Raw genomic sequence first — 27114 nt, forward strand, 5'->3', positions numbered from 1 at the left:
TGACACAACAGAACGGTAATGGGTTTTAGTTGATGGTTGGTGGCTTGGTGGTTCCAAAAATAAAATAAGTAGGTAGATAGATATGTACGAAAGTTGTTGGTGTCTGTTTTTTTACCGTGTCGTGTTTATTTTCTCGCTGTTTTAGAGTGCTTTAAATTCTTGGCAAAAGTGCAGTTGGGAAAATCCGATATTTATTCATGCATGCGTATGATTTACTTGCACGTACATATTTTTATGGGATGAGAATGAAGTAATGAACGCTGTTTTTTGATGGATTGATTGATATTTAAGTGCAGTAAAAAGTCAAGCTTTACTATTTTTAAATTTGATGGCATAACAAGTATAAGTTCATCATTTATGCAAATGAAGTCGTTTAGTATTTTTATCATAATTAGAAACAAAAATGGGGAAAACAAAATGAAAAATTAGATTATAAGTAGGTGGTCATATAAAATTGGTCGTTTTCGTTTACAGGCAGTAGAATAGGTTGTGATACCTGATTTTGATGCTTTTTGGATATGTTGTAGTAACAGGAGATGTCCTCCCATTTAAGCTCGCCACACTCGCTCTAAAGTCTATTTGTCAGAAAATATCCTGATATCATAGATCAGGACACTGGAAAACAACTGGTCAACTCTAATGATGGCATTAAACAAACATTAATAAGACTCGAAGAAAGAACTATATAATTCGTTTTCATGGGTGCTGAGCCCATGAAAACCAATGGAGTTATGTATCTATTTTCCACGCTTATTTTCCACCATTGGTGGAAACTTATATTTAAGTTATGTATCTATTTTGTCCGCTTATTCTCCACCTTTGGTACAAAGTTATTATTACAGGGCGAGATACTTCTGACGTTACAAGAGTTTACTGTAATTCTCTTGAGCGAAAATTTTGATTTTTTTTTCATTTTTTAATTTCAAGTATTGATGACACGAATATCGAAAATAAAAAGATTTACTTTCCTCAATCATGTATGTCGTCCTAGAATTTTTTAAAAATTATGGTATCATGGTTAGAAGTCCCTCAAAACAGAAAAAATCCCTGTTGTCCTCGTTCAAACCATCACTAAAAATTCAATTTTGAAAATTTTTTGTATTTACTTCATCGTAGATAGTTGCTTTATGATGTCGAATATCAAAAGTTTTTTTTAAAAGGTGTTTATACTTTTTTGAAAGTTTGATTTTTTTCGAAGTCATACGAGATCAGGAAATTTCAGAAATACTAATTTTTATAAATTGAGTTTCACTAATTGTAAGTTGTGGAATATGATAACACAACTCAGGAAAATCTGAAAATTATCAAGATCGGAATAAAATCAGGTTTTTTGTACAGGGGTTTAGTACTTATAATAACTTTAAGAGGTACGGTGCGGTGAGCGCAAATGGGATGGAACCATGCAATAAAACTTAACTTTTCGTACACTCACCGAATACAACAAAATATCCAAACAGCATAAAATCAGGTACTTCGTCACCTTCACAACTTCTCCTGAGTCAAAACATTATTCTACGTGCTTAAAACTAATGTCTACGTTTTCTAAAAATGGGTAACCATAAAATAATTAACACTAATTTAGGTGGGTCAAGTTATTTGTCAAAGTCAAATTATTTCCATTCGTGATAAGTAATAGTTATCGCAGTCCTCTTCCTCGTCCTCGTGGATCCCACTTAACATCTCCATTCATATCATTCCTTTCACCTCTTCGTCCTCGCGGCTCCCACTTTGGTTCTTCTTCTCCATTCAAATCATTCCTTCTTCGCGATGCTAACTGCATGTCGCGCTCGATACCTTTCTTCAGCTCGGCGACGGCTTTGTGATCGACGACGTCCACTTGCATCAGATACGGTTTGAAGAATGGATGGTAGACGACGAGTCCTTGAGTCTTTCGGACGTACCCCATAAAGTTGTAGATCATGCGTTTTACGATATTGTTTGTGCATCGGTCGACAGCCTCGACGTTCTCGCACTGCAATTTAAATTAATTAAAAGAGAAAATATATATTAAAATTTAAAAATTAATTAAAATTAAAAGAGGAAATAATTGAATCGTATTAACGCTTGGGGGAAAGCAGGGGGCGACCCTTTTCTAGGGAATTTCCCGAGATTTTGTTCCCCCAGTTTTCCAAAAAAACCCACATATTAACTTTTCATAAGTAATGTAGACATATGTTTTTACCTTAGAATGCCATTGGCACCCTAATTCGGCACAATAATCAAACTGTGGATGCTCAATGATTCGTTCTATTTGACCCTCACTGGTAACGTTTGGAATGTGGGGAGTGACGTGGATGCACAGTTTTTTTAACTCCAGCATCAGCAAGCTCAGTGGGGCAAGTTTTATCCTGTAATCGTCTGTATTGAGGTTAAATTAGAGAAAATAAGTACTAAACTACTCGAGCGATAAAATAAATATATATTTAACGTTGTTGTGAACATACCATCCGCTGGAGCTTTGGCCTCTTCGTGAACCTTTAAATACTTAAGACAACGATCCGCCACCGCCATGTGTTTTCTAGTGACAAAAAGCCACCTTTTCCCATCAATCATTGGAGCATACTGGAATTATTTTAGTAACCAAATTTACCACAATTTTTAAAGATAATATAAGAAAATAATGGCAGGGACCATCCCTGAGGGATGGTCAAAATACTGTGTCAAAAGACAATATTTTGAGCGCTTTTCGTCACTTCGACTTCCAGGGCTAAAACATCCAAAAAAAGACGAGAATCTAAATGGAGAAGGCAGCAATCATAGGAAAATACAAATACATGTTTTGTGAAGAAATTACCTTTTCATCGTTGTCAAAATACGTTATCTTTTAAAAATCGTAAAACCAATGTATTTTGACACCGATAAAAAGTTATCTTCTTCACAAAACCTGTATTTTCCTATGACTGCTGCCTTCTCCGTTTAGATTATTATCTGCAACAGCCATGGAAATCCAAACCTTGAGAAGAACTGAACTCAAAATACTGTATTTTGACAAAACATTTTGAACATCCCTGAGAAATAATGAAAGTTACCTTCTCAACAATTGCTCGCACATTTTCTAGTGCCTCCTTGGCATTCCATATTTCACAATCCGCCAACTCTGGCACTGTTTTTTTCTACAATTGAAGAAATCAATAAAGTGAAATTGTGAAAAGTAGCAGGTTATCCAGTGAAACAGTTTTAAAATCAAATACTTACGGCAATCAAGCCTTCTCCAAGCATCGGAATACTGCACAACTTGGCTGTCTGCATCGCTTCAGCACGCATTCCAATCGGGACAATTCCTACATTAGATGAACACATTTAAATATTATGTAACACTTGGCGAACTAAATATTACTGCCACCACATTCCCACCTGTATCAATCAGACCAGCCGTCTTGACACATTTGTCGATCGAGATCAGTCCCTCATGCAAAGAAAACGCTCGAAAAGCAACTTCCGATGGAATCACATACTTCGGATTTGTAGCGCTGTCAGCACAATAAAAGTTGAAATGAGCCACGACAAATCGCTTGGCCAAATAGTCCGTGCCGGGGGGATTGTTATCCATTAAATGCTCGACAATCTGTGCTCTAGTCTTCTCAAGGTCCTTCGCCAACATCCGAATTGTCACGTCATGCTCGACAACTCTAAAAGAAAAGGTAAAAATTAATGACCAACAAAGTTAACTAGTAAATTAATATGCCACTTGACACTTACTCTTCGCCAAACGTTGTTATGCCGCAAGGTCGACCTAGAAATTTATAATTATTCCCTGTCCCATTAACGTTCGAACTTGCCGTCCCATTCTGCCCATAAAACACGTCATCTTCCCCTTCGGACCAACCCTCGCCCCCAGAACAAGAAGAAGACCCCTGCACCGCCATTTCCCTCCAAGGACATAAACTGCGCAGTTAGAATTCTAGCAAAAAATTAACCCTGCAAAAAATCCCAAACCGCATTAACCCCCAATTTAATAACTGACTTACTACCAACAATCTTTTACTTATCAAATTGACGAGATAACTAGGCTTTTAAGTCGCAATAAAAACTAAAACGAAATTAATGCGAAACAAAGAACACAACACGAACCTCAATTAATTAACCGACCAACTGCTCACTAACCGCTCGCGGTGGTTGGAAAGTCAAAAAACCCCGTAAATTTATCCATCATTCATTAACTTGAAAGAAAAACCTACAGAAAAATCATGCAAAATTTAAAATCTAGCATTTTTCTTAATTGTCAATTTGCATAATTAAAAACATCGATAATTAACCAACTGTTCCCCTCTGGAGAGAGTCAAAAACCCCATAAATTCATCAAATTGAGGGACAAATTCATACAAAAAATCATACACATCATTTTTCTTAATGTTTCCAATTTGCATAATTAAAAAAAATGGAAATTTTAAAAATCTCCATTTTACCAGAATTTCAAAATTTTAACTCCAGATGCCGTCATGGTCGGTCACTTACACAGACGAAGAGGAGAAAATCTCCGCAGAGGTCATCGGCCCTCGGCTGCCCTGCCAGCCAACCAGCGACGGGTTGTGTCGTCCCATTCTACACTTTTTTTGGAGAAGACAGTCGCAATTTTGCAGCTCAATTATAATTAATTAATTAATCAATTAACTTGCAAATATAAGCTAAAAAATTAACATCTTTGTATATCCGTAGTTGCTTTATCTTCCGTGTCTTATCAGCGATAGCCATGGGACAGCAAATGAGTCGTCCTTTTCGAGGAGGTGTGAAAAGGCCAGCAGCCGACATGCTGGGTGAGAGTGTAGAGTCCCCTCCCATCATCAAGTCCCCCTTGGATAAGAGGGAGTATAGAGGGCTCACTCTGGACAATAAGATGAGGGTTATTCTCATCAGTGACTCGCTCACCGATAAGGCCGCAGTCAGCTTGTCTGTTGCTGCCGGTGAGTTAGCTCATATATATTTGATGATAACTATCAAGGGTAAAATAATGAGGAAAATTTTTTGGTTTTGCAGGAAGTATGAGCGACCCTGCCCGTCTGCCTGGACTTGCTCATCTCTGTGAGAGGATGATAGTTCTCGGGACCGAAAAATACCCGGAGGAGGAGGATTACGCCGGATTTCTGGCGGAGAATGGCGGTGCTTCGAATGCATACACGGCAAGAGATCATACTAATTACTACTTTCATGTGTCACCACATTCTCTACCGGGAGCGTTGGATAGGTGTGTATTTTAAAACTTGTAGGCTTTGAGAATTTAATATTTTGAGATTTTCATACTGTTTTTGGTTCTTTAGATTCGCACAATTTTTCGTCACTCCTCTCTTCACGGAATCTGCGATGGAACGTGTAGTAGACCAGATAGATTCGGAATTTATGGGGTTATCATGCTGTGATCATTGGAGACTAGATCGCGTTGAGACGGGGACAACGACCCTGCGTCACCCTTACTCATTCCTTGAAACTGGTACTTGTAATTGGTCATACCAATCCGATTTGTGCTGTAAAGAGTATCATGAATTTTATATTTAATACATTAAAGGTACCCGGTGGACGTTATGGACCAGACCACGCGACATGGAGATTGACGTTCGCTCCGCCCTGATGGATTTTCATAAAACGTACTACTCCGCAAATCTGATGAGTTTGGTTGTCCTTGGATCTGAAACTTTGGACGAATTGCAACGCTTAGTTGAAGACCGTTTTCTCGAAGTTGATAACAGGGATGTTGAAGCTCCCTTCTGGAAAGAGAGTCCCTATGGGGCCGATCAACTGCAGGTTTATCTTCAAGTTGTTCCTGTTAAGGAGGTTCGACAGCTCCATCTCATTTTTCCGACTCCGGATACGACCCCACATTATAAAGCGTCGGTGAGTGATATTGATGTGGTTTTACGTGCATGTTAGGTAAATATTTCAATGGTTCCTCTTAATTTAATCAGGCGGAAGGATACCTGTCCCATCTTATAAGGCATGAAGGGCGAGGAAGTTTGATGTCCTTGTTGAAGGAAAAGAACTGGGTCAACCATCTGGAAGCTGGTTCTCACGTGCCTGCGAGAGGATTTGGAATTTTTAAAATCGCTGTAGATTTGACTGATGAAGGACTTCAGAATACTGATAACATTGTAGAGTCCGTTTTTCAGGTTGGTCAGGTTTTCATACACTAAACATACAGCAACTCATAAAATGTGTTTTAATTAAAACGTATTAATACTGTATAATTTCGGCAGTACTTGCAAATGTTACAAGAACATGGACCACAGCTTTGGGTGTGGGAGGAAATGAAAGATGTTAGCGCAATGTTGTTTCGATTTAAGGAGAAGGAACGTCCACAATCTCTCGTCTCTAGATTGAGTAGTATTATGCACGTAGGAGCAAAATTCATTTAAATAAAATTAAAAAACATTTATATATGTATACAATTGTTAAATGTACAATTTATATATACATTCTGTTGCAGAGCTATCCTTTGGAAGATGTTTTAAGTGCTGGATACATATTAACGGAATACAAGCCAAGCTTGATTAAGGAAATATTGGACGCATTGACGCCGGAGAATGTTCGGTTCGTCTGATTAATGATTTGAATTTATTCATTAGATTGAAAAGATACCAAAATAACGATGTAATGATAACTTGCATATTTTATGTAGGGTGATAGTAGTCTCGAAAGAATTTGAGGATAATCCTATATACCATGAAGCTTGGTATGGTGTCAAATATAACTACGATAAAATTGAACCAGAGACAATTCAGGTAAACTAACAGGTGTTAAATTACATTTGACCACACTTCATGGCAATGATGCTCTTTTTTCATTATAGAAATGGAGGAACTGTGGGCGTAACGACAGGCTGAAGATGCCATCCAAAAACGAATTTATTCCGTCTGTATTTGATCTGAAGAAGAGAGAGGAGCAGTTCAGTGAATCAAGAACAGTACGTCACATTTTAATAGGAATTACATAACAAAATTTTAAAATGGACTACTCAATTCATAATATTATTTTCATACGAAAATAGAAGGGGATCATTCCTAAGATAATTCAGAACACTCCGCTATCTCGAGTGTGGTTCTTACAAGATAATGAGTTTTTGGTACCAAAAGCGGTCGTTCGAGCAGAGATCTTTAGGTTTGTATTTTACGACGATGACTGTTAAGATTTTACGGCAAATTATTTAAAATATTTCTGTGTATTTTTTAGCCCACTTCCCCTAATCGAACCGTTGAATGCAAATCTGAATCACATGCTGGTTGCTTTGATTAAGGATTTACTAACAGAGTATTCTTATGCTGCGAGTGTTGCTGGTCTTCATTACGTTATTGCAGATTCAGTGTATGGGCTGGAGGTTCGTGAATAATTATGCAATTGCTGTTTTAATTTGATTTTCAACATTTCTATCGAACTCACAAAGTATATATTTTTTTGTAGATCGCTATTAATGGCTATGATCACAAGATTGGACTTCTTATCGAAAAAATTTTCGAGAGACTTGTTGATTTAGAAGTTGATCCAAAACGATTTGAAGTATTGAAAGACTTTTATATAAGATCCCTTAAAAGTTGGGAAGATGAGCAGCCCTATTCTCACGCTTCGTACTACTTCACGCATCTTCTGTGTGAAAAAGCATGGTCCAACGAAGACTTGCTAAGCGCTATGGATGGTAATTTTTCCCTTAAAACTTGTCATTTCATTAAAATTTCATCCCAATCTCACTTTCGCTCTTAAACTAGATGTGACGGCTGAAAAGCTGAAAAGCTTTGCAAAGAATTTTATTTCCAAAGTGAAAATTGAGTGGCTGATTCATGGAAATTGTACCTCGGAAGTAAGTTTTCAGCTCTGAGCTATTATTAACTAATAATTTTAAACGGTTTTATTGATGTCGGTACTATAATAATAATTTGATGACATTTTCTCTTTGTAGGAAGCCTTAAACACTGAATTATTGCGTAGATTTGTTCGAAAAGAAAGGAACTCATTCACTCATTGCGTCACAAACATCTCGACTTCGAGAGATTGAGCTTCCACCTGGTAAATACTTTATTTTGGCTTAATTTTAAGCTAGCCGATTACTTACTCATCATTTCTTTCCAGGTTCGGACTTCATTTTTATTTCTGAACACATGACGCATCTGAATTCATGTGCTGCAGGTTTGGGTTACCATGAAATTTGTTGATACTGATTATCATAAGTAATAATGTATTTTAATTTATAATTTCCACCAGTCCTATTTCAAACCGGACTGCAAGGCACACATGAAAATGTGGTCGTCGAACTATTAATGCACATCGTGAATCAACCCGGCTTTAACCAACTAGTTAAAGAGGGCTATGAGGCCAAAATTTTCGTCCGTCGTGCACATGGAACGCAAGGCATCCAGATTCTGATTCAGAGTGATCGTCATCCAGAATATGTAGAGTATCGTATCGACAACTTCCTTAAACATTGTCAAGTATATACAAATCTAAAATATTGATCATTCTTTTTAATTCCTGTCCAAATTATGACTCAATGTTTTTCCTAAATTTCCTTCCTCGCAGGAAATGTTGAAAACAATGACAGTAACAGAATTCGTTCAACATCGAGCAGCACTATACGTGCGTAAATCAGAAAAACCTATAAAGTTGATAGACCGAGCTAACCTCATTTGGTCTGAGATCACAGCACAACAGTATAACTTTGAAAAGCAACAGCTAGAGCTTAGCGAATTAGAGACTGTCACGCTATCCGACATCAAAAACTTTTTCGAGGTACTATAATATTAATCATTTCTTTAATCGGATAGTAATAAATCTGTCATTACTTAAATAATTATATATTTAAAAAAACAGGAGACGATGGCCCTCAGCGCCGACAAGAAGAGACGACTTTCTGTCCACGTTGTGTCTATGGCTGAAGGTGGAGCAGGCCAACATACCAGTGAGGACGATGGCGAAATCCCACCTCCTGCCGTTGGAAATGTATTTAACTTTACGACATAAATTTGCAAACTAGTTGCTAAATCCAAATTTACTAACTCATTGTTTTCTTGTTTCATGTGTATAGATGGAAATTGTAAATGTGGCCTGCTGGAAACGCCGAAGGGACTTCTACCCAGCAGAAAATGGTCTATGTGGATTTTTAGTTAATCAACTTATGTGTAGGGATCGGCTTTAGGAAGACCACAAGTAATATTTATTGTTAGCTTTAAAGATAATTTATTATGAAACAGTTCAAAATACTATATCATGTTTGTTTACAATGCTGTAAATCGGTTACATAAATTACATCGTGTTTTGTTACTGTGATGAAATGTAACATAAAACGCAGGAGTTAAGATTTCGCAAAGAATTAGAGGCAATTTTTACCTTTCGTAGAAAATTCTTTATGCAATAAAGACATACATACTTGTTCCAGTAAAACTCCTGAAAGTTTGCAGGTTCCGACGTACGAATGACGTAAGTACGTACATAATACCGATAGATTTACATATTTATATTTACATATACATATTTATTTTCATAGATTCTGACGCTATTTATGTATAATATGTGACCCTGCAATTCAACTATGAATATGTGTTGACACTACTTACATATTTTATTATTGATCCATCTTCCAACTTATTTACACAAAATATGTATGTACTTTCACTACTCAATTTATGTAATATTACTGAAAATATTTTAGTCGCATAGACGAGCACGATCCTCTCTCCAACATAGAAAAACTATACTTCTCCGTATCAGTGGCCGCGAAACCCGTGGGGACATCAATGTTGTAGGATAAGGGAGGGATGGGTTTATGTAACATGGGCATATGATGGGGACATCTAACAACCGTGGGGACATTGGCCCTATGTCCACACACCTTCCACAGCCACTCAAATCTCCTATCCTGCTTAAACCGCCACCCCCACCTCCGACCCCGCACCCTCCGATGTCGCCAGCGTAATACAAACCGTCGGTGGGACAGGGCGCGCCACCACCACGGTCGTTGCTGTGGGTGCCCGAGGAATAAGCGTCATCGCCATGGTGGTCATCCTCACGTCGCCAACCTCTTCCGGAGAATCGTCCACATTTCCATCATCCCCAGTCGACGAGCAATCACAGAGAAATCGCAGTTTCCACAGCGGTGATAACGTCGTGCTCGAGGACGACAACGCTGGTGCCCCCGAGCTGTTGTGGTGGTGGTGGTGATGATGGTGGTGATGTCGCCCACTGGCCGAATACGCCTCACCGGACGATGAGGGGAGAGGGAAACGTCGCCTGTAGCGACAGAGTAGCATCGTCAAGAGAATGACGTACATGGCCAGCACGACGGCGACATAAATCCCTGGAAAAATATGGTGATGAAGTGGACAACTTCATAAATACTAAACAATTGAGGTCTCGCAACGTATCCTCACAGATTTGGAGCAAACTGGTGTCAATCGATCACAAATTTAATTAGTATGAAATTTGCAAATGTGCAAGTTTAGCGGAGATATTTGCATAAAAATAGGAGAGTAAATTTAGAAACTGTAAAATTTGTCGACCTTGGGGCGCATTTTATCTACTTTTTATGCAAATATCTCCGCCAAACTTGCGCATTGGGAGATAGATAGTACCATTTGCAAATGTCATACTAATTAAATTTGTGACCATACGTTGGGAGACCTCCATTGTAAGCCCAATTTTGCATATGTACCCGCATTTGCCCGGCTGGCTTCATGCATCGCTAAAATCTTTTCCCTTTGATCGGCCGGCATCACGATTTGTTTGTAGTGAGGGAAAGATCCGGCCAAACTGTAGGGCGCGGAGGTGGTGGTCGTCGTCGTGGTGTTTGTCCCGGCAATCATTTTGGCAAATCTGCAAAAGAAGGGAAATGTTGGTCATCAAGAGAACAAAGAAAAATGAGGAATTTCTCCATTCGAGCCTGTAATTACGTAATAACTTTGCTCAACCCTGTTGCTTCCTGATTGCACAAAATTGTTCGATGGGGCTCAACTTTTACCTGAAATGACTACTCGATCCATGCTTATGTAGCCTCGAGGGACACATTTGACATCAAGATTTCTCTATCGCAAGATCAGGGTTTCGCCGTGCCCAAAATCGTTTTTGACTAGTTTTAACCATACATGTTCAGAAAATATTTATTCACTCAAAGTTCATTCATTCAAAGCCTCGAAAAAAATATTCATTCCTTATTCACTCATTCATAATTTGTAAAAAAAATATTCACCAATTATTAAAACATTTATTCATTATTCACCATTCCTTCATTATTCATGTTATTCAAAATTAACAATATTAAATAAATTTCTCAACTTTCCCTATGTATTAAGCATTGAGCTAGAAATGAATGATGAAAAAAATATTCATTCCTTATTCATTCACACGAACTGAATAGATATTCACTAAATATTCATTTATTCAAAAATCAGAATAAAATATTCATTCAATATTCATTCAAAATTTTGAATATTGCATGAATAATTTATTCATTCATCATTAAATGAATGAATGTGAACATGTATGGTTTTAACCAGATTTGGGCATCGCAATTTTGGACGTCTAAAGGTGTCCAAAAGTGTCCAAAATAGAAAATGGGGGAGCATGTTACAAGTCTTTCTTTATTGGATACTTCGATAATCCGTTGACGTATTTATGTTATCTCTTATTAATTTCTCAAGAAAACACGCTTTTGGACATTTTGGACATACAAAATTATTTTTGACAATTTTGGACATTTTCAACATCAAGAATTTTTTTACACGCTTTTGAAATCTTTTAGACAAAACGAAACACTGCTCAAGATAAGTATCCATACAATACTTGACATCTCATCTAACTTGCTGCCTTCCCAATCCCAACCCACTCCTCACTTTAGTTAGACGTGCACCTTTTATCGTCACCTCAACTTTCTAACCGAACCAGGAAATCTTTACGGAATCTCAATCTTTGTTCCAATCCAATCCACTCTGGGGGAGAAAGCAGGCTTGTGTATCTGTCCGGATGTCACTCACTCACTCACTTCTCCGCTTCAAGGTATGCACTTATCCTACTTACGCAACCCGTACATAATCCAACCCACTTTTCCAGTCTTATTTGATGCTTCAGCACACATAAATGGCTCCTCTTTTAGAAAAAAGTCCAAGTTCACCTACTTCAATTTACATCCCAAAATCTAACCCAAATACGTCCAGGATCTTCCCAATAAATGGTCTGTGTGACTGAAACGAGGTTATTTTTTACCCTGAGGTATGTAAGCTTGTTGTAGACGTGTATAATTTTTAGGAATTATTCTTTTTTTTAGAAACAACAATCTGATAAAAATCTGGAACCAGGGTTTGTAGTAGGGCATCCAAAACCGGTTTTTCCGATTTTGTAAAACCGGTTAAAAACCGGTTTTCGATTTACCCGAAAACCGGTTTTATAATTTTCAAAAAAAAACGGTTTTGTAGAAAACCGGTTTTATCACACTCGAAAACCGGTTTTCGATTTTTAATAAAAAATGTTTTAGAACTACAAAATATTAGTCATTTCTTGTTTTTCATGGAAAAATAAATTGTTCTGAAATATTTTTTCCCAAATTAATGCCCAAAGTTTGTTTAACTTTAAATTTTACCACATTTTATTTAACATATTTTTAAAATTTTGTAGAAAACCGGTTTGAAAACCGGTTTAAAACCGGTTTTGTAGAAAATCGAAAACCGGTTTTACGAAAATTAAAAAAACCGGAAAAATCGAAAACCGGTTTTACGAAAGTTTTCCAAAATCGGAAAAATCGAAAACCGGTTTTTAAAAATTTTCCGATTCTGGATGCCCTAGTTTGTAGTTACACCCAGCTATTTATCAGTGACCCCTCAAAATCTGGGGACACGACAAACTCAATCCAGCCGTGGACAACGTATGGCGTAAGTTAAGTTCTTATCATGACCATGTATTTATCACGTAACAACTTCGATTCAATGCCCCTTTTATATTTTCTTTTCGGCACAAAACTCACCATAAAAACTTCAATTTCAATATTTCGGATGCAACTAGATAGCTAAATACTTGCAAGAAATAACAGGGAGAAAGTGGTTTCTTGCATACATGTTCACTTTCATTCATTTGATTGATTATGATGGTGAATGATAGTGAATGAAAATTAAATCCTGAGTGAAAATAACTGAAGGATTCCGTCATTTCAGATGAATGACTGTGAATGAAAGGATTTTTCACTCCTTTCATTTTCATTTGACACCCCACGCTTAATATTTACATGAAGAGAAGTAAGAAATGAAGTCTGATGAAGTAAAATGAAATGAGTTTAAACGAAAATGACTGAATGTGAATGAAAACCTTCCGTCAGAAATTGGGATTACTGACTTTTGAATGAATTCTAAATTTTCGAACAGGTATGGTTTCTTGCAGGTGAATATTTTGACCTGGGAGAAATGCACGGCGCAAGAAACTACGCCCCGCCGGGATAAATACTTCATATTGCGCGTGGCTAGATGGCCCATATTTCTATTTACCACTTTCGTGCACCTCGCATTTCTTGCGCTTCGTACTTACTTTCCAGCGCAAGAAATGTATTTATCAAACCAAATCCAAGAAACGAAAAACTCTTCAGCTTTTCCAAGTTCAAAAAACTTTTTAACAAACATTTTAACCCAGAGCTTATTTCTCCAATACAATACAATTTTCCAAGAAGAATGGAATTCTATGCGGGGAAAATGCTTCTCAGAATAAAAACAGACTGACTCCTCCAATCAAAGTTTGATTTAAGGTTTCCCATTGAAACGGACGCTTCACAAAAGTAGGAGAAAAAGTGAAACTGAATCAAAACTTTTCCTTACAATAAGCTTACTTATTTCGGAGAGGAAATGACATAAAACACTTTTCTCCATTTATTTCTGGTCACTATGTACATACGATACATATCATTTTATCAACTTCTTCTTCTCTTATACAAAATGGGGCTCTGTTTTCCTTTGTGGTCGAGGTGAAGAAAAGAGTGAAGAAGAATCACGTTACGGAGTGAAAGCAACTTTTGCCTGATTTTTTTTCTTCTTCGGAGTCTCGCTTTCTTTCTTAAGGGGGAAACCAAGCAAAAGTGTGGGGAAAGCAACAGGGTGACGTTTTACATGTGTGTGAGAGAGAGAGGCATAGGTCGGCAAAGAGCGTTTCCATGCAGGGACCAGTTTTTGGGTTCATGGGTAATACTAGTTTTTGCGTTTAGTTAGTTAGTGGACGACAAAAATGTGCATAACTGTGGTTTTTGGGGGTTTGCTACGTTTCTTGCACTGCAAAGAAAGCAATGCAAGAAATGCGAGATGCAAGAAACGCAAGGAAGTGCCAAAAACTGCTAAAAAAAGTCCAAGAAAATCCAAGAAACTGCAGGAAAGTGCCAAAACTGCAAGAAATATGCGCCATCTAGCCACGTGCCGTATGAAGTATAGCGGCCGGACCTAGTTTCTTACGCCTTGCATTTTTTGCAGGTCAAAATCCCTGCAAAAAAGCATTTTCATACAGTTAATTCTTGCAATTTGCACATTTTTGCATACTATGAAAATATACCTGCTGAAAATTGATTCGCATTTGGAACGTTATGACAGATAAATTTCTGCAGAAATACAAAAAAGCGGCACATTTTACACAGAAATTTTGCGGATTTCTCTTTTTCCAGAAAAATTGGTCAACTGAATGGATACGATCGTCAATCTACACCCCCATTTTTTTCGTCCATCCGCCCACGCCGAACTATGCATCCCTCACGAGTGGAGTGGAGTGGAGTGGAGAGTAGATAATAAATAAATCCTAGCTCTTTTTCCTAACAAAAGGTCAATTTTCTACATAGTAAGCAAGCAACTTTGGAAAGCGAAGGATTTAAAACTTTCCAGAGTTTAAATCTTCTTCTCCTCCGCCAAAAATAGGAGTACATAGAAATACATGGACAAATTTGAAAGCAAGATTAGCGAAGAGAGAGACTGCACTGGAAACAAATTGGTTTTCATCGGCCGCATGAAAAGAAGAGATTAAAATTTAACCAGGCGCGGCGGACGATAATGTCCCCACACTCATATATTTCCGCAGAAGGTCACGGTCCCCATGAGGGTTTTGGCTCTTGCGGGTTTTTCATAGTTCGTGAAGAGTGAAAGTAAGAAACGCAAGAAATCTGAGGTGCACGAAACTGTGAGGAATATGCGCCATCTAGCCACGCGCCGTATGAAATATAGCGGTTTAGTTTCTTGCGCCGTGCATTTCTCCCAGGTCAAAATATTTCCCTGCAAGAAACTACTTTCTCCCGTTATTTCATGCACTGGAAAACAAGAAATGCAAGAAATGCGAGGTGCCAGAAACTGGGAGAAAGTGCCCGCAACACGGGCAATCACGCGCCGTATGAACTTTAGAATTTTTGCAGGTCAAAATAGGTGTAAAAAAACATTTCTTGCGGGTTTCCTACATTTCTTGTCCTGCAAATCAAACAACGCGTGAAATGAGAGGTGCATGCAACTGGGAGAAAGTGAAAGAAAGTGAGAGAAACTAAGAGAAAGTGTAAGAAACTGGGAGAAAGTGCCTGAAATAAGCGCTATCTAGCCACGCACCGTATCAATTTTACTCTGAGTGTACTTTCTCCCACCTTGCATTTCTCCCAGGTCAAAATATTTCCCTGCAAGAAACCACTTTCTCCCCGTTATTTCTCCCATGTGGTATTCCTTGCACTCGAAATACCGGTCCCCACCTTTGTTCTGCAGTCCATGAATATACTTATTCCAAGCTGAAGAAAGCCCAGCAAACTGTGTGCCGAGATGGTGATGATGCGATTTAAGAAAGTTTTGTCCCTCGCTTTGATTCCTCTTTGGTTGTCCTTTGCTCATTAATTTTCTCACTCCATGAACCAAGGAAGGAACAAGGGCGAAACCAAGCTCAACCAAACGACTAAACCTCAACATCCTTGTCGGGTAAGTATACACAAGGACAATGTCACTGTTGCTGTTTCAATTTAAATTGCAAATTCCTGTTTTCTGCCTCTCCAAAGCGACGGAATGAATAAGAAATACAGATTGTGTTTCGTATGTGCATGAAGAGAGAAAGTGGAAAGAGAGAGAGGGAACGTGCATATATTACGGCATCAAAAAAGTGGGTGGTTTTGGGTCGACTATCTCACTCGTGAGAAGTTTAAGGTGCACTTGTATGCGGGTTTTGAATTTGGATTTTTGTGTCTCAACTTTCCCTTCTTGCATTTATTCAAATGGCGAATTTGAAACGTGTCCTCTGTCCGTTTTTGAAGAAATGAAGATTTTGTTATATCTAAAAATCGAAAATTTTTAGCTTTACAAAGTTAGGGGGTTAGAATTTTGATTTTTTTAATTAAACATATTGTAGAAGAACAAAAATCAAAATTTTAACCTCTCAACTTTGCAAATCTAAACATTATCGATTTCTTGATGCAATAAGGTTTTTTTTTTAAACCAACGAACATGAACACGTTTCAAAATTGCTATTGGGATCCATGCAAGAAGGGAAAGTTGAGACACAAAAATTGAAATTCAAAGCCCGTATACAATGGCACCCTAAAATTTTCATGAGTGAGAAGCGACCCAAAACCACCCACACACGCATCTTTTTTGACGTAATACATGTCCGTTCCCCGAGAGAAAGTGGACAGATTGTGATATAATTTGCCCTCAGCTAACAATTTCATGATTTGTGGTGTCGTGTACTTGACATATATTTCTCCAGCCAGGATATTCCATTCCATTCCACTCGCTCGGCTGCGGTGTAACAAAAGATTGTAGAAATTCTGCCCCGTCTCTTTTAAAGGTTACCGTTGCTCCATTTATGAAATAATAAGCAGAACTAGCAGAATTTATGTGGGGACAATATTGACGTATTTTATGAAGTCATTTGTAACTTTGTAAAATTGGAGAGTTTTATACTAGAATTTTACAAACTGCTACAAAATAAAAGGATTTGAGCAAGTTTCCAAAAATTTGTAAGCTTATTTCCCTTCGAAATATGATTCGAATTTTGTAAAATTTTGTAACTTTAGGAAATTTATGGATTACAAAGTTACGGAGGATTGTATTAAAAATAATTTTGCAAATTTTTTATAAAATAAAGGGATCGGAGCAAGATTACAAAAATTTGGAAGCTAATTTTCCTTCTAAAAAGTTGTAAAATTTTTCGAATTTTACCAGGTTACCAAACCCTGCGTGATTTTCTTCGTTAACTTTCCCGTCCAACTTGCCCCCTGCCCAACTATATTATTGCCCCCCCACAGGGTTCCTCAACCCATCCATCCATTTATACATGCAAAACGACATGCATATTCATAACTCCGTCCGTGTCATCCCGTACGCGTTCCTAGTTATTAATTTGCCCTAGATTGACATTGATATTGCATTAATTTCCGACCTGCCGGGCCCTCACTGTTATTGTGATTATTGTTATTAAATTTAATACATGCATAATCCACTATTTCCTACCCAGTCCCGTCTCAAGTGTCTGCACTTACAAGGGAGGTCTCCCAGCGGATGGTCTCAGATTTTGAGAAAAACTAGTGCCAATCGATGACAAATTTAATTAGTACGAAATTTGCGAAAGACACGACCTCCCAATGGGCACGTTTGGCCGAGATGTTTGCATCCGAAGAGGAGAAAACGCGCAGTAAATTTGGAGAGTGTACAATTTGTTGACTTTACTGCGCGTTTTCTCCTCTTCGGATGCAAATATCTCGGCCAAAAGTGCCCATTTGGAGATCGTGTCTTTCGCAAATTTCATACTAATCAAATTTTGCCATCGATTGAGACAAGTTTGTCCAAAATCCGAGAGCACCCGCTGGGAGACCTCCCTTGTGAGAGCTATTTCGTAACTTTTCCATATCCAGGCAGAATTAAGATGGGAAAGATTCAAAAATAAATAATTCGTCGTCTCAAGTTGACACGTAAAGTGGAAATGTACAATAATAAGTGGTACATACAACTGTTAAAAGTAGGCTGGCTTTCACCCGCCCGCCCACAAATACTAACCAAACCACTTGTTCGAATTGAACTGAACATGCATGAAAAACTTTGTTTCAATTTGGCACGAAATGCGATAAATATTACTTCATTATTTTGCACATATTTATTTTCGACGCAATATTTCGACTCGATTTATTTCTCCGCACGGGTTTCTGGCATGAAGATAAAATGCATTTATTATTTATGGCGAGAGAGAGAGAGAAAGTAAGCCTTTTGGACAGGGTTTCGGGTGCGAGTTATCAGGTGCAAGGAATAAGGGGGAGAAAGTGGTTTCTTGCAGGGGGATATTTTGACCTGGGAGAAATGCAAGGTGGGAGAAACTACGCCCCGCCGGTATGAATAGTTCATACGGCGCGTGGCTAGATCATACCTGTTCAAAAATTTCGTATTCATTCAAAAGTCATTCATCACGATTTCTGACTGAAGATTTTCATTCAAATTCAGTCATTTTCGTTCAAATTCATTCCTTTCACTTCAATTCACTTCATTTGACTTCATTTCTTACTAGACCCTATGTATTAAGCATAGAGTGAAAAATAAAATGAGTGAGAAATACTTTCATTCACAGTCATTCATTTAGTATGACAGAATCCTTCAGTCAAATGACAGTAGTTTCACTATCATTCACTATCATAATCAGTCAAATGAATGAAAGTGAACAGGTACGGGCTAGATAGCGCATATTTCTTACACTTTCTCCCAGTTTCTTGCACCTCGCATTTCCTGCTTTCCACTGCAAGAAATGTGCCCCACCCGCAACCCTGCCTTTCGCATTGCTGGTGGTCTGGTCTGGTCTGGTGGCTTTCACTCAGCTCTCTCATTTTCGGGGGAGAATGTTTCCAAATAAATAATGCGGTTTGGTCCGCTGTATTCCAGTCCGTCGGTGAAGCCAACCTCATAAACAGACGGGGAACACAATCGTCCCCACTCGCGGAATGAGTAGGACAAGCAAATGAATAAATGCACGAGATGAAAGAAAAGTTGGGATAATGATAAAATAAATAAATTGTTCGATCCCTGCGCTGATTTCACTTTTAGATTTTGACGACTAATTCTACTCGCAATCAGGGTTGGGCAAAGGGCAGGGCATGCATGGAAATAAATGCCCAGGTCACACTTTCTGGGAATAAATTATCTTTTCAGAATGCATTGTTATTACGATTTTTTTTGTATTTTGGCAGCGATAAAAAGCCATTTTCTTCAGAAAAACGTGTACTTTCGGATGACTGATGTACATATTTTCATGTAGCCCCGGAAATCTTGACGTCAAAATACTGCATTTTGACAAAATCAGTGTTGCAGGTTTGTCACACTTCATGCAGTGCAAAGCAAACAATGCAAGAAGTGAGAGGTGCACGAAACTGGGAGAAAGTGCAAGAAACATGCGCTATTCATGTAGCGACGCGTATGAAGTAAATATAGCGGCGGAAAGTCATTTCTTGCACCTGGCATTTCTCCCAGGTCAAAATATTTACCTGCAAGAAACCACTTTCTGCCCCTTATTTTTTGCATGTGGTTACTTTCACTGAACAAAGAATTTTACCCACCTCTGTCCCCGACTCAGCATGTGTAAGTACAACTCTACCCCCACTCCGACTCAACTTTCACTCTTTTTAGTACTGCCTATTTACACAATCTACTCTTTCCAGAAGGTATTTAAATTCGTGTACTTTTGTTCCCCATAAATACATACAGCTCCTCTCTGTTTTCCCAAAATTCTGACTTTGTCTCTCGTATAACAGGACAGATTTATGTAGAAGTTGGCTCTTTCGGTGGAGATTTGCTCTTCATAATAAAATTGTGTCGTTTGATGATCCCCCACAGCGGATCAGAATCAAATCAAAGTCATACACACACTTCAAACTTGTAGCTTCACAAACTTACTTTACTCAGAAACTTGTACATTAGATCAGTCGCCGCGGAAGGTGTGGGGACATTAACATTGTAGGATGGGGGGAAGGTACGGGTTTATGTATATAAGATGGGGAGATGATGCGGACATCGAATAAGCATGGGGACATGATCCACACACTTCCGCGGCCACTGGATTAGGTAGAAGGTCGAGTAGTGTAGTGTTTACTGTGCGGGGATTTTATCCATAAGCGGCGTCGCGGGTCGCTTAAGTAAGTGAGTGAGTGAGACCTTGTTGACAGTGGTCGCGGAAGGGAGCGTGTGGACAAGGGGACAATGTTCCCAAGGTTATTCGATGTCCGATCATCTCCCCATCTTATATAAACCCGTCCCTCCCCTATCCTACAATGTTAATGTCCCCAAATGACCCCACGGCTTCTGCGGCCACTGAATTGTCCTACTTCTTTTAGCAAAGTCCTCCGCCCAGTGATCGCGGAAGCGTGGGGATAGAAGGACAATGTCTGCATCATCTCCCCATCTTATATAAACCCTGCCCTTCCCCCCTTCATCCTACAATGTTAACGTCCCCACATGTCCCCTTCCGCGGCCACTGCTGGTTGACATCGACCCTCAGGACGAAACCGAGGAGATGACTTAGTTTCCGTGTAGAAAATATGTAAATATATTGATGCCCACGTGTCGTCCCTCTGGACATGATTTCGCTTAGTCGTGAGGGGAAAGGTTGAGACTAATTTTAACTCAATTTTCATAAACCTTGTTTGCATAGGAGCCATGTAAATTAATTAATTGGGTGGGTGCGTATCGAAATATTGTCTAATCAGCTTGCCAGGGATTTATTTCGGTCGAGTATTGATCTGTTTTGTAGCAACGACCGTCATCATCATTTGGCCGAGTGGAATGCTAATGTTTATGCTAATTTTAGAAAATATGATGATTTCTTGTTTTAAGGAAATCAAAAATAAATTACAATTTTTGATCAGAAGTTAATTTTTATAATTTCTAAAAAAACACGTCATTTTGTATTACAGTTGTTGTAATGAATGTTTCGTTTCTTGCTACATTTCGTGCAGTTCGAGGCAAGAATGGAAAAAAATGCGAGTTGCAAGAAACTGTGATAAACTGTGAGAAATGTGTGTCATCTAGCCACGTGCCGTATTAAGTATTTCTGACGTTTCTCACACCTTGCATTTCTTGCAGGTCAAAATATCTGCAAGAAACTAGCTTCCTATCATTATTTCTTGTATTGCAAGAAATGTGAGGTGCAAGAAACTGGGAGAAAGTGAGAGAAATATGGACCCTCTAGCCTAGCGCCGTATGAAATATTTACCACGGCGGGGCGTCGTTTCTCCCACCCTGCATTTCTCCCAGGTCAAAATATTTCCCTGCAAGAAACCACTTTCTCCTTCCCTTATTTCTTGCACTTGGTGGTCTTACTTTCACCTGAAACACTGGTTTGGTTCTTCTAAAAAGTGAAATAATAATCTCGTCCAACAAAGTTTACTCATTTCTTTTAAACCGCAAAGACAAATTGAATCTTTGCCTAATTTTTAATTGAATTCCATTCCAACATAATTACAGACAAGGGAAAGATAATGAAGTTGGAAACTGTGTAATTTCGAAAAGTTATGGGGATACATAAATTAAGTATAATATATTCTGAAGAAATTAAGATATGTACTATTTCAAAAAGGTTTTTGGTGGGTCTTATCGAGGGGAAAATTATAAAGTTACGGACCCCGCAATATTAACAGTTAGATTAGAAATTACTGTGTCGAAGTCTGCATTAATCGACACAATCTGGATGCACATTGAAATTTGCATATTCTTTTAGTAAAAAAGCTATACAAAAATTTCTTGCAAAATTCTGCCCAAAATTTCTATCCGTTTTACTCTGCAGAATGGTAATTTTGTGCGCAAAAATTAGCCCTTCAATTAGCCAATTTTTCTGCACAAAATCTGGCCAAATTTCGGTACGAAAACCGTACAAATTTTTACTCTGGCTTAACTCTACTTTCCCCAATTCCACCTTTACACCGTTAATCTCCAGCTTTTCTTTAGCCGTTCGTTCTCATTTCGAAGTTTTCTTAACCTCGAAAACTTTGCGGGGTGTAAAGTTTGCAATAATGTTTCCCCGAAAAGTTGTTAAGAACAAGAAGTCAAGTCAATCACACCTCGCCGCACGTATCGTTGTCCTGACCATGCAGAAAACATGTGATCATCGGCCTTGTCCTTCGTTACGTAATTAATGAGGGCGCATTAATTGCAAGGAAATTTTACTTCTCTCGAGTCAAATTATGTTTCTGATGTGGTCGTAATCAGTGGCCGCGGAAGGTGTGGTGGGGACATTAATATTGCAGGAATTGGGGGGCGAGGGACGGGTTAATATAAGATGGGGAAATGATGCGGACATTAAACAACCGTGGGGACAAAAGGACAATGTCCCCTCTGCTTCCGCGGACACTGTGAGGGAGAAAAGTGGACTTCGATGAGGGAGCAGTGGCCGCGGAAGGTGTGGGGACATTTGGGGACGTTAATATTGCAGGATTTTATGGGGAAGGTCGGGTTTATATAAGATGGGGAGATGATGCGGACATCGAATAAGCGTGAGGATATTGTCCCTCTGTCCCCTCAAGCTTCCGCGGCCACTGGTCGTAATGAGGACATGATGTGAAATTTGACAAGGTGTCAAGCCTTTGTTCGAAACGCCCACGCAGGAAATATGTATCTGCTCAGAAACTTATGATTATTCGGATGCGAATTAATTAATCAGTCGGACGGCTGGAGCTTTTCGTCTCGTTGGAAATTGTGCGTTAATTATCAATGTGGCGTCATCATGGTGTTATCCATCATGCAAATGATAAATACCCCACGATCCTGGTGGCAGATTTTGATGGAAACTTACTTGTCAATGGAGGTCGACCAGCGTATGCGATCCGATTTTTGGGCAAACTAGTGTCAATCGATGGCAAATTTGATTAGTATGAAATTTGCGAAGGACACGATCTCCCAATGGGCACGCATGGCCGAGCTATTTGCATCCGAAGAGGAGAAAACTTAAAGACTTAAAGTCGACAAATTGTACACTTTCCAAATTTACTGTACGTTTTTTCCTCTTCGGGTGCAGCTATCTCTGCCAAACGTGCCCATTGGGAGATCGTGTCCTTCGCAAATTGCATACTAATCAAATTCGAATACGAATCGATATTTACACTAGTTTGCTCAAAATCAGAGAGTATACTCTGGGAGAGTTCCATTCCGGGCACCCACACAATCAGGGGAGAAAGTTGTTGTATTTTTAATTCTGCTGATTATGTAACTTAATGATTAATTATTTCTTGCTGTAATCATCATTAATTAGTTCACGGCGAACTGCACCCTCAAGATGTTACTTGGTGATTAATGATTATTCCAATTTGTGCAATACTACATTTTGTCCAAGATAGGTCTGCCTTACCCACCTGTGTACACACCTAAAACACAGGCTGCCTCCAACAAGGCTAGTTTTTACGGTGTTTTTATCCAAATTCATACTTATTTTTTTTACTTAAAATCTCATTTACTTGTTTGACCTCGTCCACATTGTCGACGGAAGCGGGGGGACATTGTGTCCCCAGAAGATCAAAAAAATTATGTTAAGAAGCCTTTCCTATCTCACATTACTAAGGTCCCCCCCCAACTTACGCCGCCACTGCTCGTCCAATTTTACGTACTTATCTGCCACGATATCAGAGTAACGAATTCCACAGTAATCGACACAAGCTCGATGCATATTGTACCCTGCATATTTTTGTTTTGCATACATAATCCTGCCCAAAATAACTATCGGTTTCATTCCGCCGAACCGTATGTGCATAATTTTGAGCCTAGTTTTCTGCACAAGGAGTAAAGGTTCTGCATAAAGGTCGGCAGAAAATTGGCCCAAATTTCGACACGGAAATCATTCAAATTTCTGCTCAGGACACAATTTCAGGAATTTTCTAGCTCGTCTCAACTTTCCCAATGCATGCGAATCAATAATTTGCTCGCCTCGTGTCACCCAACGAATAAGTGTCCCTCCGACCAATCTTTATTCCACGTGGGGTCCCCAAGGGCAGCCAAATTGGCGTGTCGATGGACAAAATTATGTCCACCTACCAGCAGTGGCCGCGGAACAGAGGGACAATGCCCCACGGTTGTTCGATGTCGGCATCATCTCCTCACCTTATACAAACCCGTCCTTTCCCCCAAATCCTACATTGTTAATATCCCCAGGTGTCCTCACACCTTCCGCGGCCACTGTCCACCAATCTTACGTGACCCACCACCACCGCCGATCTCTCAAGTCCTTTTTCAACATGTTTCTTCTCCACTTGTAGATTTATACGCACCCCGAAAAATAATACCTTCACGACGGATCCAATATTTACAAGAGGACGAGCCTCACCTACTTGACGACGACGACGAACAGTGGCCGCGGAAAGCTTATGGACATCGGGGGACATTGTCATTGTAGGATAAGGGGGAAGGGTCGGGTTTATATAAGATGGGGAGATGATGCGGACATCAAAAAATCGTGGGGACACTGTCCCTCTGTCCCCTCACCTTCCTGCGGCCATTGTAAGGGAAAAAAGTCGACTTTATTGAGGGTGCAGTGGCCGCGGAAGCCGTAGTGACATCGGGGGACATTGACATTGTAGGATAGGGGAGAAAGGATGGATTTATATGAGATGGAGAGATGATGCCAATATCGAACAACCTTGGGGACATTGCCCCCCTGTCCCCTCACCCTTCCGCGGCCCCTGACAACGAACAACAACGCGCACGATATTGGAATCTAAGTGGCAACAAAGTGAGTAACTAAGTAAGTGGAGAGGACGAAACTTAGTCGAGTGGAACCCTGCCTGAATTCCGAGGGAGAAAGTAAGTAAAAAAAACATGTTTGTTTTCACTGAGCAGAGAAGAAATCATTCACTTACAGATAAACTATGCTCGAAAAGTCCAAGTACCCTCGAGCAGAAGGAGGCGAGGAGGACGAGAAAAAAGACCAAATTCTGTTTCCCTTCAAGGCGATTCGTCTTCTTGCTGGGTCCGATTCAATTCCATTCCTGGGAGAAATTAAGGTCGTCCTGCTCCTCTTCTTCTCCCCGTGACAGACATTCTTTTCAAGTGGGGAGAAAGTAAATCTTGTCAGTCAAGGCGAGATGGGGTATGTGTGTAGGGGCAGTGGCCGCGGAAGGGGGGGGGGGTGGGACAGAGGGATAATGTCTCCAGGGTCCCTATGTTATATTAAACCCCCCTTTCCCCTATCCTGCAATGCTAATGTACCCTAGATGTCCCCATGTTAGACCCTTGCTTCCCCTATCGTGTAATGTTAATATCCCCAGATGTCCCCATTTTACATAGACTCATTTCCCAATCCTACAATGTTAATGTCCCCATGTTATACAGACTCCTTCCCCTACCCTGTAATATTAATTTCCCAGATGTCCCCATGTTATATATAATACTTCCCCTATCCTACAATGTTAATGTCCCAGATGTCCCCATTTTATTTAGACTCCTTCCCCTAACCTACAATGTTAAGGTCCCAGATGTCCCCCATGTTAAATAGGCCCATCATTCCCTTATCCTGTAATGTCCCTCAGATGTCCCCCAGATGTTCCCAGGGTTATTCGATGTCCCTATCATCTCCCCATCTTATATAAACCCTCTCCCTTCCTCCTATCCTACCATGTTACAATCCCCCAATGTCCCCACAGCTTCCGCGGCCACTGTACCACTAGATATTTTGTCTCTATTATTTCCACACTTTTTACCACTGTGCAGTCTCCCACTCGGAGGGGGAATGATGACGATGATTAGTTTTTTAACTCTCAAAGGATCCCAAGAAAGACACGTACTTACAGCGAAAAAAAGTTGTATGAAATGAAACTTGATTTCCTTTTTGTCCGATGAAGTAAAAATATCAACTTTGTTCTCTTATTAAAGAGAAGATTGGAATTTGAAAAGGGAAAGTTTCCAGTTTCCAATTAAAAAACGTATTGAATTTTTGTGACCAAGTTTTTTTCACTCTGGGTTTTTTATCACTTCGTTTGAATTGAAAAAGAGATGTCGAATTGGCCTTGATTTCAAGTTTTGGTATGATTTGTCACGTATTTCTTTATGCTTTTCACTCACTGGGAGAGATTTTTGGGGTTTTTTGTAGTTGTGAGGGAAATGAGGTGTGGGAAAATATGGGTAATTGATGGATTTAGTATGTGTTAAGTTATTTGGTTACTGGATTTTTTTTCGGTTTTTGTGAGGTAATTCAGATACCGAAAATAAGTAATTACTGGATTTAGTTTAGTTGTTTGGTTGGATTTTTTTCGGTTTTTGTTCCCAATTTATAAGGGAAAATAGAATAATTATTGTAGTGGTACGTATGTATGTACGTTATTTGGCTAGTTTTTTTCGGTTTTTTCCAGTTTTATTCCCCAATTTGTGAGGGAAATGATGATGCAACGTGGCGAATAAATAATATTATTTTCGCCATTATTCTACCAGTGGTTTGTTCTGTTCTGTTCTGTTCAATCTTTTACGTCTGCTGTATATGATATGTGAGCCACATCGTTTCCAATACCAAGACAGGGATAGATACTGACATCAACAACTACAAGGAAAGGTATAGTTAGGGCTGGCATGTCAGGTTTGGTGTGTATTACGTTATTTGTCTAATGGAGAAGAGAGCTAGGGAGTGATGATAAATTGTTTGGTCTCAATATCGAGAGCGGAGTGGAGTGGAGATAAAGTGAGACTTTCACCGAGCGAGAGAAAGTTGACGTTGGCCCGGCTTGAGTTTCGGAGTGGAACTGAACTCGTGTTTTTCGAGAGTGGGGAAAAATGTGGAAATTTGACGACGACCAAAGTAGAATGTATGTAGACTAGTTGGTGGATGGGTTGGTGGGTTGGGGACTCGATCACTTTCACCACACCGCAGGAAAAACTTGGACAGCCCGAGGAACATGGGGACAACCTGTTACATACATATGGGGACCCGATTTTCGGTTTTTTTGGGAGCAAACGGTCAAGAAAATTAATTCTGTATAAAATTGATTTTATAATGGGTTGATTTCGTAGCGGTACGGATAAAGATTTTAAATTAGGGCACCCAAAATCGGTATTTTCGATTCTGTACAACCGGTTTAATACGTGCTTTGCACAGAATCGAAAACGGGTTTAGTACAATTTTGCAAAATCAGAATAAGCGAAACCTGGTTTTCCAAAAAATTGTAAATTTGGAAAAATCAAAAACCAGTATTACCAAAAATTGATAAAGTTGAAATATTCGATA

The 27114-nt window shown here is 39.2% G+C and overlaps 4 protein-coding genes across 8 annotated transcripts; 2 read left to right on the forward strand and 2 right to left on the reverse strand.

Annotated features, from left to right (window-relative positions):
• Positions 1 to 279: 279 nt before the first annotated feature.
• Positions 280 to 4164, reverse strand: LOC110857020. 3 transcript variants are annotated; one of them, XR_004836458.1, is made up of 8 exons: positions 3700 to 4102; positions 3355 to 3629; positions 3196 to 3281; positions 3030 to 3113; positions 2445 to 2562; positions 2183 to 2358; positions 1481 to 1972; positions 280 to 496 (listed from the first exon to the last, which is right to left on the reverse strand). XR_004836458.1 is itself a non-coding variant. In XM_035857381.1 (8 exons), exons 2-8 carry the CDS (start codon positions 3864 to 3866, stop codon positions 1637 to 1639), a joined length of 1242 nt encoding a protein of 413 aa, XP_035713274.1. In that variant the 5' UTR covers positions 3867 to 3918; positions 4072 to 4164; the 3' UTR covers positions 280 to 1636. The 3 variants fall into 3 exon arrangements, 1 of the variants encoding a protein (XP_035713274.1); XR_004836457.1 differs by having other exon boundaries at positions 1433 to 1972; XM_035857381.1 differs by having other exon boundaries at positions 280 to 1972; positions 3700 to 3918; positions 4072 to 4164.
• On the forward strand, positions 3514 to 8320 carry LOC110856939 (insulin-degrading enzyme). The gene is made up of 17 exons (XM_035857380.1): positions 3514 to 3641; positions 4432 to 4901; positions 4975 to 5182; positions 5256 to 5425; positions 5501 to 5826; positions 5898 to 6098; positions 6186 to 6323; positions 6416 to 6519; positions 6608 to 6710; positions 6779 to 6892; positions 6977 to 7086; positions 7159 to 7303; positions 7387 to 7618; positions 7689 to 7780; positions 7880 to 7986; positions 8050 to 8106; positions 8182 to 8320. The coding sequence occupies exons 2-15, from the start codon at positions 4691 to 4693 to the stop codon at positions 7973 to 7975; spliced, it is 2250 nt and encodes a 749-aa protein (XP_035713273.1). The 5' UTR covers positions 3514 to 3641; positions 4432 to 4690; the 3' UTR covers positions 7976 to 7986; positions 8050 to 8106; positions 8182 to 8320.
• On the forward strand, positions 8238 to 9112 carry LOC118437919 (insulin-degrading enzyme-like). The gene is made up of 4 exons (XM_035857470.1): positions 8238 to 8408; positions 8497 to 8706; positions 8788 to 8916; positions 9002 to 9112. The coding sequence occupies exons 1-4, from the start codon at positions 8238 to 8240 to the stop codon at positions 9110 to 9112; spliced, it is 621 nt and encodes a 206-aa protein (XP_035713363.1).
• A 35-nt stretch (positions 9113 to 9147) lies between these two features.
• On the reverse strand, positions 9148 to 26617 carry LOC118437887 (myotubularin-related protein DDB_G0290005-like). Of its 3 annotated transcripts, none has more exons than XM_035857384.1 (4): positions 25601 to 26617; positions 24761 to 24942; positions 10625 to 10785; positions 9148 to 10270 (listed from the first exon to the last, which is right to left on the reverse strand). In XM_035857384.1, exons 3-4 carry the CDS (start codon positions 10773 to 10775, stop codon positions 9837 to 9839), a joined length of 585 nt encoding a protein of 194 aa, XP_035713277.1. In that variant the 5' UTR covers positions 10776 to 10785; positions 24761 to 24942; positions 25601 to 26617; the 3' UTR covers positions 9148 to 9836. The 3 variants fall into 3 exon arrangements, with proteins under 3 accessions (XP_035713277.1, XP_035713276.1, XP_035713275.1); XM_035857383.1 differs by having other exon boundaries at positions 25594 to 26617; XM_035857382.1 differs by having other exon boundaries at positions 24761 to 24967; positions 25594 to 26617.
• Between the last annotated feature and the right edge of the window lie 497 nt (positions 26618 to 27114).

The sequence above is a fragment of the Folsomia candida genome, unplaced genomic scaffold (genome assembly GCF_002217175.1).
Source record: "Folsomia candida strain VU population unplaced genomic scaffold, ASM221717v1 Fcan01_Sc017, whole genome shotgun sequence".
Taxonomy (NCBI): Eukaryota; Metazoa; Arthropoda; class Collembola; order Entomobryomorpha; family Isotomidae; genus Folsomia; species Folsomia candida.